The 14,628-nt window shown below is 31.5% G+C and overlaps 1 protein-coding gene across 1 annotated transcript in view; it reads left to right on the forward strand.

Moving 5' to 3' along the window:
* Positions 1-435: 435 nt before the first annotated feature.
* LOC139494075 (zinc finger protein 721-like) overlaps positions 436-14,628 on the forward strand; it is a 33,892-nt gene continuing 19,699 nt past the window's right edge. Inside the window, exons 1-2 of the mRNA XM_071282246.1 lie at positions 436-1,933; positions 12,496-13,571. Of these exons, the coding sequence (XP_071138347.1) occupies positions 572-1,933; positions 12,496-13,571 (2,438 nt within the window). The 5' untranslated portion in view covers positions 436-571. The remainder of the gene's footprint in view (positions 1,934-12,495; positions 13,572-14,628) is intronic.

Raw genomic sequence — 14,628 nt, forward strand, 5'->3', positions numbered from 1 at the left:
AAATCTAAATATATGTTTGTATGATACTTAAGGTGGTACCCAACACTTTAACTAAAATTAATTTGGCTCGTTAAATTTTCTTAAAATTTTGACAAAGTATTTACTTTGACCCTCTTTCAAAAATATAAAAATTTCAAAAATTTTGAACCAACCATTTTATCAGAAAAATTACACTGGTTATATAGCAGTTTGACAAACACTTATTTTGATCATTGAGAAGCTTAATATTCCCTTAACAACACAACGTAATTAAAACGTTCAGCTGATTTTACAGAGTTATCTCCCTGTAGTGTTAGGTACCACCTTAACTTTCTTTTATTATTATTGTATAGATTCCATCCCACTCGAAGAAAATTAGGTGAAAAACAGTGTACAGAAACCAATGAATTGTAGGACATCACAAGATCAGAAAAAAGTCTGTAATTATCTCCCTTGATCCAGCTACAGTTTATTATATATTGGAAACTCACCTTCCATCCTGGAGGAAATAATCAGGATATTAATGCTGCATTAGAAAAGAAACGCACGAACAAATATTGTACCGAGTTGGACCAATCTGTGAAAACACACAATGGAGAATTTAAGCAACACACTCGAAGATTCATATGAGAACACACTGATGATAAACCAAATTAGTGAAATGTATGTCGTTCAGGCATTGCGTCAGAGCCAGCTTTTGCAGAGACAGACTATAATACCCTCGAATGATAAACCTAAAATAGGTGATAAATTTAGTTTTAGTTTTAACTTACAATTTATGGGGAAATCACTTACTGTTGATAAACCCAATACATGTGATATGTGTGGTAAAGGATTTGCTAATGGTACAGCCCTAGGAAGACACATAAGAACACACACTGGTGTTAAACCTTATAATTGTGATGTATGTGGTAAAACTTTTGCTGACTGTTCAAACTTAAACAGTCACATGAGAACACACACTGGTGATAAACCATATAAATGTGATATGTGTGGTAAAGAGTTTGCTCAAAGTTCAGCCTTAGGGATACACAAAAGAACCCACACTGGTGATAAACCGTTTACATGTAATATCTGTGGTAAAGGGTTCACTCAAAGTCCAAGCTTATGGAGACATATTAGAACACATACTGGTGATAAACCTTATATATGTGATATATGTGGTAAAGGATTTACTCAAAGTAATGATATGCAGAGACACATGAGAATACATACTGGTGACAAACCGTATAAATGTGATGTATGTGGTAAAGGGTTTGCTCAAAATTCAACAATGCAGAGACACTCAAGAACACACACTAATAATAAACGTTATACATGTGCTAATGATTCAACATTTAAGAAACACATGAGAACACACAAAGATGAAGAGTGTAGTCATACATGTAGTTCAAACTTACAAAAGATGAAATCAGATATTGGTGATGAACCCGAAACATGTAATATATGTGATTTAGAGTTTGCTCATAGATCAGCCTTGCAGAAACACATGAGAACACATATTGATCATGTTGATGAAAAACCGTTTATAGATAAAGAGTTTAGTCTTAGTTCAAACTTACAAAAGATGAAATCACATACTGGTGATAAACCTAATATTACATGTGGTATATGTGGTAAAAGTTTTGCTCATAGTTCAACCTTAGTGATACACATAAGAAAACACACTGGTGATAAACCTTATAAATGTGATGTATGCAGTAAAAGTTTTGCTCAGAGTTCAAACTTAAAGACACACATGAGAACACACAGTGGTGATAAACCGTATGAATGTGAAATATGTGGCAAAGGGTTTGGCGTTTCTTCAAACTTGCACATACACATGAGAACACATACTGGTTATGCACCTTATAAATGTGATACTTGTGGTAAAGCGTTTAATCAAAGAATAAACTTAGATACACATATGAAAACACACACTGGTGATGAACCTGAAAAATGGGATTATACGTGGTAAAGGGCTTAGTGATAATTCAAAATTCCAGACTCACATGAGAACTAATAATACTTGTCATTAAAATGTATGTGGTTTATTGGTTAGACATTGTTAAACACCAGAACACACATTGGTGATAAATTATAAATGTAATGGGTGTGGTAAATGGTCAATTGTACGCACCAGAACACACAATGGTTTTTAATTTTAAATGAAATGTGACTATGTGCAAATGATGTGGTGAACTGATTAGTTAATTTTAGATATCAGAGCACATATTCATGACATTTGTTAAATGAAATGTATGTGGTTTATGTGCAAGTAAAATGTAAACATCTGATCAGAACACACTATGGTGTCTTAATTATAAATGAAATGTAACTGTGGTAAATTGATTAGTTAATTTGAGACATAAGAGCACACATTAGTCATAAATTATAAATGAAATGTATGTGATAAATAGGTTAGTCAATGATACACATCAGAGCACACATTAGGTATAAATTAAAAATGAAATGTATGTGGTTTATTGGTTACCGGTAGTCTATGTTACACATCAGAGCACATATTAGTCATAAATTATAAATGAAATGTATGTGGTAAATTGATAAGTCTAAGTCAAATGTACACATCAGAACACATATTGGTGATGAATATCTGTGAAATGAAATGTACGTGGCAAATTGGTAAGACAATGTTAAACATTAGAACACACATTGGTGATAAATTATAAATGAAATGTATGTGGTAAATTTGTAAGACAATGTTAAACATCATAGCACATTTTAGTAATAAATTCAAAATAAAATGTATGTGGTTTATTGGCAGGTCAATGTTAAACATTAGAACACACATTGGTGATAAATTATAAATGAAATGTATGTGGTTTATTGGTAGGTCAATGGTAAACATTAGAACACACATTGGTGATAAATTATAAATGAAATGTATGTGGTTTATTGGTAGGTCAATGGTAAACATTAGAATACACATTGGTGATAAATTATAAATGAAATGTATGTGGTAAATTTGTAAGACAATGTTAAACATCAGAACACACATTGGTGATAAATTATAAATGAAATGTATGTGGTAAATTTGTAAGACAATGTTAAACATCAGAACACACATTGGTGATAAATTAAAAATGAATTGTATGTGGTAAATTTGTAAGACAATGTTGAACATCAAAACACACTCTGGAGAAAAATTATAACTGAAATGAATGTGGTAAATGCATAATTGTACATGTTGTACGCATCAGAACACACAATGGTGTAATTATAAATGAAATGTAAGCTGTTACATTTGTACTACATGTATGTTGTAAATGGATTAGTTAACTTTAGACATGATCAGAGCACACATTAGTAATCATGGTAATAAATTATATATAAAATGTATGTGTTAAATGGATTAGTCAATTTTATACATCAGAGCACACATTAGTAATAAATTATAAATGAATTTGTACACATCAGAACACACTCTGGTGATAAATTATAACTGAAATGTATGTGGTAAATGGGTTGTAAAACAAGAAGATGTGGTATGATTGCCAATGAGACAACTCTTCACAAGAGACCTATTAATGTGTGTCAATGCTACTCTAGATATAGCGCAAAGTACGTTGATTTTGTTGAACAAGGAATACTGCTTTCTCAAAAGTTGCTAAGACAGGGCTATGAACCAATCAAAGTAAGTTCATCACTCAAGAAATTTACGGTCGCCATCATGAGCTGAATGGCCATTTTGACAAAAGTGTGTCATAACTCATATCTGATATTCTTCCTCAGTCATATGAACCTTCCATTATGGCAAGCCGTTTTACTATTTATTCGAATTTCAAGATATCTCCTATAATATATAAGATATCTCCTATAATATATAAGATATCTTATATAACATATAAGATATCTCCTTTAATATATAAGATATCTCCTTTAATATATAAGATATCTTATATAATTTCATTTTTATAAGATATCTCATATATTATATAAGATATCTTTAATGTTATATAAGATATCTCATAAAGTTTATATGATATCGTTAATACTTTATAAGATATCTTCTAAAGTTTATAAGATATCTTATAAAGTATATGAGATATCTTATAAACAATTTTTATAAAAGATATCTTATATAGTTTATAAGATATCTTATATAGTTTATAAAATATCTGATATAGTTTATAAGATATCTGATACAGTTGATGAGATATCTTAGAAAGACAATTATATAAGATATCTGATAAACTATATATTATATTAAATAAGATATCTGATAAACTATATATTATAAATAAGATATCTGATAAACTATATATTATAAATGAGATATCTTTTAAACTTTATAAGATATCTTACAAACTTTAGGAGATATCTTATAAACTAAATAAGATATCTCCTATAATATATAAGATATCTCCTATAATATACAAGATATCTCCTATAAAAAAGTATAATATATAAGATATCTCCTATAATATATAAGATATCTTATATAATATATAAGATATCTTATATAATTTCATTATTATGAGATATCTTATTATACGACCGCAAAAATTGAAAATTTTTTGGTCGTATATTGGTATCACGTTGGCGTCAGCGTCTTCGTCTTGGTCCGAATACTTTCGGTTTTCGCACTATAACTTTATTTGAAGTAAATAGAAATGTATGAAATTTCAACACAAGGTTTATGACCACAAAAGGAAGGTTGGGATTGATTTTGGGAGTTGAGATTCTAACAGTTTAGGAATAAGAGGCCAAAAAGGGGCCCAAATAAGCATTTTTCTTAGTTTTCGCACCATAACTTTAGTTTAAGTAAATAGAAATCTATGAATTTTAAACACAAGGTTTATGACCATAAACGGAAGGTTGGGATTGATTTTGGGAGTTTTGGTCCCAACAGTTTAGGAATAAGGGGCCCAAAGGGTCCAAAATTAAACTTAATTTCTTAATTTTTGGTCCCATATTCAAATTGGTCTACATTAAGGTCCAAAGGGTCCAAAATTAAACTTAGTTTGATTTTAACAAAAATTGAATCCGTGTGGTTCTTTGATATGCTGAATCTAAAAATGTACTTAGATTTTTGATTATGGGCCCAGTTTTCAAGTTGGTCCAAATCGGGGTCCAAAATTAAACTTTGTTTGATTTCATCAAAAATTGAATAATTGGGGTTCTTTGATATATCAAATCTAACTGTGTATGTAGATTCTTAATTTTTGGGCCCGTTTTCAAATGAGTCTACATTAAAGTCCAAAGGGTCCAAAATTAAACAAAGTTTGATTTTAACAAAAAATGAATTCTTGGGCTTCTTTGATATGCTGAATCTAAACATGTACTTAGATTTTTGATAATGGGCCCAGTTTTCAAGTTGGTCCAAATCAGGAAGGATACTCAATTATTATATTAAGTATTGTGCAATAGCAAGAAATTTTCAATTGCACAGTATTCAGTAATAGCAAGAAATCTTCAATTGTGCAACAGTAAGAAATTTTCAATTGCACAATATTGCACAATAGCAAAAAATCTTCAATTGCACAGTATTGTGCATTAGCAAGTATTTTCAATTGCACAGTATTGCACAATAGCAAGACATATCTAATTGCACAATATTTGGCAATAGCAAGAAATTTTCAATTGGAGCTATCTTTCTTTGTCCAGAATAGTAGTTGAATCAAATTAAATCATTGTTTTATACAATATACAATGTATATTCACTTTTACTACCAACTGATAAATTAAAACAATCTTTACCATTCAGTGATAACAAGCACTTTTTTTACATTTTTTAAATATTTTATGATGTATTTAAATGAGTAGTTATTGTTGCAAACTCCATAAGAAATTTAAATTGAGATCAGTTTTGGAATAAGGGAAAGGGGGATGTGAAAAAAAGGGGGGGGGTCAATTTCTCATTTCAGATTTCATAAATAAAAAGAAAATTTCTTCAAACATTTTTTTGAGAGGATTAATATTCAACAGCATAGTGAATTGCTCAAAGGCAAAAAACAAATTTTAAGTTTAATAGACCACATTCATTCTGTGTCAGAAACCTATGCTGTGTCAACTATTTAATCACAATCCAAATTTAGAGCTCAATCCAGCTTGGATGTTGTGTCAATACTTGCCCCAACCATTCAGGGTTCAACCTCTGCGGTCGTATAAAGATATCTTATAAAGTTTATGAGATATCTTGAAGTAAGAATAAATAGCAAAACGGCTTGCCGTATTCCATCATTACCGAACTGAACAAAGAAATAACTCGACGGGTGCCGTATACATGTATACGGTGCAGGAAATGCTTAATCTTCCGGTGCACCTGATTTCACTCCCGGTTTTTAGTGGAATTCGTGTTGTTTCTTAATTATTATTTATAACTGTTGATGTAAATGTCCTTTGGTTCTGTGAGTCTTTGTTTACTCCTTAGTTTTGATTGTTATTGTCTTGCACATCAGAATCAGTGGCGTACTGGGTCATTTTTACGTGTACGCCCGAACCTTGGCGACCTCTCGAAGCTATCGAAAATGAGATACCATAATGATTCCTGTCATTAAAAAATCATTGATAACAACACACTTTTTAATCTAAATGGTTTATTTCTTTTGGTTAAATTTTGTAATAATATTTCACGACAATCTATGAAGGATTATAAATTGAGCATGTAAAACAGAGTCCGGTTATCTGTCTATCAGAAAAGAACCGAAAAATGGACGAAAACAAATGCTTTCAAATTTTAGCTTTAGACATTAGTCATAGGAAAAGCTTCTTCGGCATTTTCATAAATTTCGATGAAGGTTCGACAAGTAGTTAATGTAATTGAGAAATAACAAAATGTAAGCCCAAACTGCGACCACTTATTAATTGCAGAAAGAAATTTATACATTTTGTCCTTAAAATGCGGGAAAATTAACGATATAATTGCATTATTATATTGCTCTGAATACTCTTTTGATCATAAACAGTTTCTGTACAACTTTCGTAAAATTTCACGGAGAGTCATTCAAAAGACTTTATCCACATTCGGAACCTAAATATCCAACTAAGTATAAGACATCACGTGACTTTTGTGACGTACAATAGCCGCCATTTTGTATTATATTTTCCCATATAAAATGCATATATGCTTCAATAAAGTTTAATTTTCTCATACACCTGATCCGTTTTCTTACTTTTGCAAATCAATCCTTGATATTCAAACATATTTCTATCAAACAATGTTGGTCCTAACAGTTTAATTTTTGATTAAATTCGGTAAAATCGGAATCGTAAAACATGCACTTTTTCTTGTCATTTCTCCGTTGACTCAATGCTAAATTACCGATACCCATGTCTACTTTTACAAGAAATAAAGAAATTCTGTAAATAAAACACAAACTTTGCAAATCGATTAATAAAATTGAGAAAGGAAATGGTGAATATGTCAAAGCGACAACCACCCGACCATAGAGCAAACAACAGCCGAAGGCAACCAATGGGTCTTCAATGTAGCGAGAATTCCCGCACCCGTAGGTGTCCTTCAGCTGGCCCCTAAAATATGCATAATAGTACAGTGATAATGGACGTCATACTGAACTCCGAATTATACACAAGAAACTAAAATTTAAAATCATACAAGACTAACAAAGGCCAGAGGCTCCTGACTTGGGACAGGCGCAAAATTGCGGCGGGGTTAAACATGTTTATGAGATCTCAACCCTCCCCCTATACCTCTAGCCAATGTAGAAAAGTAAAAGAATAACAATACGCACATTAAAATTCAGTTCAAGAGAAGTCCGATTAAGTATATTCAAACATATAGCTAGCGAAGAATACTACTTAAAACAGTTTAATTTCAGGGCAAATTCGGTCAAACATCGATTTAAAAAAGGGAATTTTCCGAGATTTTTCAAAATGGCGGCTGATGTATCATATGGAAATGTTGCATTAAATCAATGATTTCTATAGTAAGACTTTCCTAGATTATATCTAATTTTTCATAAAGAATCTCTAATGTTTCTGTTATTTTCCTTCAGTGATATTTCGATATCATTGATCTCAAAATTTCTTAATAAAAAAAAATATTTCAAGCGTGACATTGGAACATTTATTTTGACAGATATTCATCCAGGAGATACTATTACCAGAAAATAGTTTACAATATCTATAATAAAAAAAAATCTCTTCTTTTTTTAAAAATGTTTTTCAAGTTTTCTGTATATTTTATCTTTCTTTAGAAATATATTTATACATTCCTTTTAGAACAAAAAAAATGTTTTCATCCTAAGAGAAAAAAAAAACAATGTCCAATTATAATAGATAAATATTCTATACCTTTAAAATTTCATTCCTTGACCGAACAGGTGAAATCTAACTCGGGTTATAATGTTACATCATAATATATTGTCAGGTAGACGTGCAAACCAAAAGCAACCAGGTGACATTCAACATCATGTCAGTGTGTATACATGTATTACCAGAGTTTAAATTTTGTGATATACAAAAGTTTTCATAAATGTACAAATAAATATCTTCTCCTTCCCGTGTCAAATCAGAAGAAGTATGTTTCATAATAAACTTAAGAAAAAAAATATGAATATTATGAAAATTTCTTTAAAAAAATATTTTTTGTTTAAAAGGCATTCAAATATTTATATGTTTCTATAATTATTTCAAAGAAATATTCTGATTCAAATTTTAATTTAAATGAATTTCGATCATTGAATATGATTTCATTTTTATTTATTTTTTTAATTCAATATTTAAAGCTAAATCCAGGCAATGAATCGATATAAAGTTTAAATTGTGTAAAAAAAAAAGAGTTATTGTATACATTCCATCAGAGACGTATAATACGATTGATCTGGTTTTAGCCGCTTTGTCTCGCTTTTGGGACATAAATCACAGGCTCGACAAAAATACAAACAGCATATCGAATCTGAGCAGAAAGTGAATTGCTTTAAATATAAGAAAAGTACGTAGAATTCATGGTGGATTCAGACTTTTACAAAAGATTCGAACAAATATATTAAGGTGGTACCTATTGGCTAACACTACAGGGAGATAACTCTGTAAAATCACCTAAACGTTTTAATGACATTGTGTTGTTAAGGGAATATTAAGCTTCTCAATGATCAAAATTAGTGTTTGTCAAACTGCTCAGTATGATTTTTCTGATAAAACGCTTGGTTCAAATTTTTTGATTTTTTTTATATTTTTTTAAAAGAGTCAAAGTAAATACTTTTGTCAAAATTTTATGAAATTTAAACGAGCCAAATTAGTTTTAGTGAAAGTGTTGGGTACCACCTTAAAGGATCTATTTGAGTAAATTTATCCCTTTTTATTCAAAATTACAATCCATTAAAAAAAGAAACACAAGGCTGATGTGTTTTTGACCGGTTTTTCTTATTCTATGCATGTCGATTATTTGTTTTATTTTCATAATTCAAGTGTACGCCCGGACGTTTTGACGTAAACGTAGCTACACGCATGCAAAGTCATACACCAATATCGTGAGAGAGTATTGCTTATAGCTAATACCTGGAATGTGAGCAGGGGCGGATCCAGCCATTTTAAAAAAGGGGGGGGGGTCCCAACTATATGTCCCCATTCAAAGGCCTTGATCGGCCAACAAAAAAGGGGGGGGGTCCAACCCCCGGACACCCCCTGGATCCGCCAATGGTGAGTACGGGGGACCAGGATAAAGTCAACATAGCGTAGTAAAGAGGACGTAACCACTGTTTTGGAGTTCGCATCATCCATGATACCAATATATACCATTTTTTTTTCAATTTTTGCGGTCGTATAAAAATAAGTAATAAATATAAATTATTAACACTATTTTAATATTTTATCTTTTATTTGTATGGTGTAAATATGTCACTGGTATAAAAAGCAGAATCACCAGTCCTAACTAAGTGCACTTCCGTGGGTAAAAAATGCAGACTACTTTGTTACACCAGGCGTTCCATACTTATTAGTAAATTCGTTATCTCCCTTTGGTATTGTTATTTATCTGGCTGCGAATAATACATTATCTTACGTGACTTGATTTTGTGTGTGATTCAAAAAAAAATATATTAACTTGTAAGTAAACAATTATTACTTATGTAGCTTATTTTTGATGTCAGTGTTTTCATACTTGATTTCAAAACAACAGACATTCATGACAGAACGAAGTTCTGTTCTGTTCAGGTAGATTCCTCCGTTATATATCGGAGCACTCCCACTTGGGGATATATGGTTTTAAAATATTTACAGATATTTACAGTGCTGTAAGGGTTTTTAAATTATTTACACAGATGTTGAAGAAATGTGTCTATGGAACGCCTAATGTGCAATATTGATATAGCATTCATCATATATTTTGTAATATGGAAATTATTAATTATTAATAACAGAAACAAATTTGTACCTTACGCTAGTTGACTCTTTCAAATCTTCAATTTTGGCTATAGACTATATAGATGACAGTAAATGAGAATTTACTTTTATAAATTGTTATTTGGATGGAGAGTTGTCTCATTGGCACTCATACCACATCTTCCTATATCTATATACAATGAAACCTGGCTAAAGTGATTCCTGCATATTAAACCGAAAAAACCTGTATAAACCAAACATGTCTGAAAGAACCGTCATATGTACAGTCAGGGGTACTACTTATTAAAGTAATTTTTTTTTACTTGAACAAGTAAAAAAAGATATACACATATAAGTAAATTTGTAGGATACTTATACAAGTGAATTTTATTTACTTGTATAGGTAAAAAAATTGGCTTAGTTATGTCCCTTAGACATTCAGAATTTTTTACTTGTATAAGTAAAAAAAGTCATCCTTTCCTTCTTTTCTTGAATTCTTAAGATTTCTTTGCTCTAATAGAATTTTAACTTGTGTACCCTTTGCAGATGTCTTTACTAATCATTTAAGTGTAATTTCATGGACAATGAAAATCCCATTTGTCTGTTAGTGTTATCTTCATAACACTGCTCATTTACAAGCCCCACAGGAGCAATTTTTGAAGGCCTTAGCAAATATATAAGAGCTTTGCTCAATCAGTTTCTTTGATGAATTAATAAGATGAAACATTGAACTTTAATGAAAAAATTTGAGCAAACCTGTGATAAATCATTAAAGGAATAATTTACATCTCAAAACTTGAGGATTTTTGTGGGATTGTAAGAAAAATTAAATTATACAAGTAAATTTTTGAGAAAATTAAGGGGAGATTATTCAAACATTATATATTTACTTAAATGTGTATATTTATTTTACTTGTTCAAGTAAATAAAATTAACTTGTCATTTAGTACCCTTGACTGTCATATCAAATAACATGCTTTGTGAACCTGATAAAGCCAAACATCTGCTGAAATAGAACAAATCTTAAGTCCCGAAGAGGTTCAGTTTAAACAGGTTTCACTGTATAAGTAAAAAATCCCCAAAATAATCCAGGGAGATAACAGTAGGATTTTAGTGAATGATGAGTCCATAAGTGAAAAATTGAAAAAAAAACATTTTTGAAAATTACCCTAGGATTTCATTTTAAAATTATCTTTGTCTTGCCTTCAACATGTCCAACAAAAATTGCAGAATGAGAGAGGTAATTAATGTAATAATTTGACAGTGGCAATGGCGTAAACTATTTGTATGAAGCATTATGAATATTTCAGAAGCTGGAAGACATGGATGCTTGATACCTTGTATGCAGGTGCATGTATCTTAATATATCTGTAATACAAAGTAAAGTCTTTGTATTACAGTTTAAGTTTCTCTTTGCCAAATATCCATGCATTGTCCTTGACCTAATTTTCAAGTTTCAATGACCAATGACTGCTTGAAAAAAAAACCACAGGGGTTAACATGTTTAGAGAGCTTATTAATCTTTCCTCATGTTCCTGAAGTTATTACAGTCACATAATAGCATAGAAAACGAGTTTAGAAATATCTAAAATTGAGAATGGAAATGGGGAATGTGCCATCAAAGAGACATCAACCACACCATAGAGCAGACAATACACATATTAGAAGGGGGCAAAATAAATAGCTTTTCAAAAAATTGAATATGAAAAATAAGGAAATGAGGAGGAACTTAAAACTCATATCTTTTGTAAATTTTAAATTGATGTTCTTCTTGTGAAACGTGAATATTTAAATCTAGTAAAATTGGTTTTATAATAATTAATTTCTTTTTTTTTCAGACTCCAGGCAACTCAGAGAAAATAAGTTGGCCAAGATCTAGAGTGTACAGAAACCAATATATCATGTATATTGTCAAACATAAAAAAACCAACAAAATAGAGATAAATCTCTAATTACATGTACCTCCATTAGATCTGTTATTACCTCCCTTGACCAAACACAGTTCAGTTTATATTGAAACATTGTAAGAATGATATTTCTGCTGTATGATAAAGGAAAACATGAAGTCACATACTGCTGAGTTAGTGGAGCATATCAGAACATACATTGTATACTGCAGAGTTTAATACATGTAATAACACATAGTGATACTGCATGGTTGCAGGAACAACACATACTAAAAAGATGCATGAACATGCATTGACATTGTATCTATAATTGTAAACTTAAAAGGGTGTATTCAGAGACATGAGTTCACACACTAGCGAGAAACTGTATACATGTGAAATATGTGGTAAAGGGTTTGGTCAAAGTTCAAACTTGAAAGGACACATGAGAATACATACTGGTGATAAACCGTATAAATGTGATGTCTGTGGTAAAGGGTTTGCTGAAAGTTCAAACTTGAATGTACACATGAGAATACATACTGGTGATAAACCGTATAAATGTGATGTCTGTGGTAAAGGGTTTGGTGAAAGTTCAAACTTGAATGGCCACATGAGAATACATACTGGTGATAAACCTTATAAATGTGATGTATGTGGTAAAGTGTTTAGGAACATTTCAAGTTTACAGAATCATACAAGAACGCATACTGATGAGAAACCTTATAACTGTGATATATGTAGTAAAGGGTTTAGGTATAATACAAGTTTACAGATTCACACGAGAACACACACTGGTGATAAACCTTATAAATGTGGTGTATGCAGTAAAGGTTTTGCTCAAAGTTCCAACTTAAAGATACATATGAAAACACATACTGGTGATAAACCTTATAAATGTGATGTATGTGGTAAGGAGTTCAGCGAACGACGTGGCTTAGAGTCACACATGAGAATTCACACAGGTGATAATCCCTATAAGTGTCACGTGTGTGATAAAACGTTTAGTGATCGTTCAAGTGTACATAGGCACAGGAGATTACACTTAAGAGATACACCTTATAAATGTGTTCAATGTGGTACAGGATTTAGTCAGACCAAGGAATTACAGAGACACATGAGAATCCACACTGGTGATATATCTTATAAATGTGATTTATGTGGTAAAGAGTTATGCGAACGTGGTGGATTAGAGAGACACATGAGAATACACACTGGTGATAAACCTTATAAATGTCTAGTGTGTGATAAAGGGTTTAACGATCGTTCAAATTTACATAGGCACAGGAAAATACACATCAGAGATAAACCTTATAAATGCGTTGAATGTGGTACAGGATTTAGTCAGACCGGAGGATTACAGAGACACATGCGAATCCACACTGGTGATAAACCTTATAAATGTCATGTGTGTGATAAAGTGTTTAGTGATCCTTCAAGTTTACATAGGCACAGGAAAACACACACGGGAGATAAACCTTAATGGTTTTCGTTTGTTTATGTGTTACATATTTGTTTTCGTTCATTTTTTATATAAATAAAACCGTTAGTTTTCTCGTTTGAATTGTTTTACATTGTCACTTTTATAGCTGACTATGAGATATGGGCTTTGCTCATGGTGGAAGACCGCACAGTTACCTATAGTTGTTTATTTATGGTCATTTTGGTCTGTCTTACCACGTCTTCTTTTTTATACTTCTAAATGTGTTCAATGTGATACAGGATTTAGCCAGACTGGAATGTAACAGAAACATATGCGAACACACACTGGCGATAAAACCTTTTAAATGCCACTAGTGAAAAGAGTTCTGTAAACTTCATAGCTTAGAAGGACACATGAGAATACACACTGGCGATACAACCTTATGAATGTCACTTGTGTGAGAGAAAGACTTCTGTGAACTTCTAACTTAGAGGGACACATGAGAATACACACTGGCGATAAAACCTTATGAATGCCACTTGTGTGAGAGAAAGACTTCTGTGAACTTCTAACTAAGAGGGACACATGAGAATACACACTGGCGATAAAACCTTATGAATGCCACTTGTGTGAGAGAAAGACTTCTATGAACTTCTAACTTAGAGGGACACATGAGAATACACACTGGCGATAAAACCTTATTAATGTCACTTGTGTGAGAGAAATACTTCTGTGAACTTCTAACTTAGAGGGACACATGAGAATACACACTGGCGATAAAACCTTATGAATGTCACTTGTGTGAGAGAAAGACTTCTGTAAACTTCTAACTTAGAGGGACACATGAGAATACACACTGGCGATAAAACCTTATGAATGTCACTTGTGTGAGAGAAAGAGTTCTGTGAACTTCTAACTTAGAGGGACACATGAGAATACACACTGGCGATAAAACCTTATGAATGTCACTTGTGTGAGAGAAAGAGTTCTGTGAACTTCTAACTTAGAGGGACACATGAGAATACAAACTGGCTATAAAACCTTATGAATGTCACT

This window comes from Mytilus edulis, chromosome 11, assembly GCF_963676685.1.
Source record: "Mytilus edulis chromosome 11, xbMytEdul2.2, whole genome shotgun sequence".
NCBI lineage: Eukaryota > Metazoa > Mollusca > Bivalvia > Mytilida > Mytilidae > Mytilus > Mytilus edulis.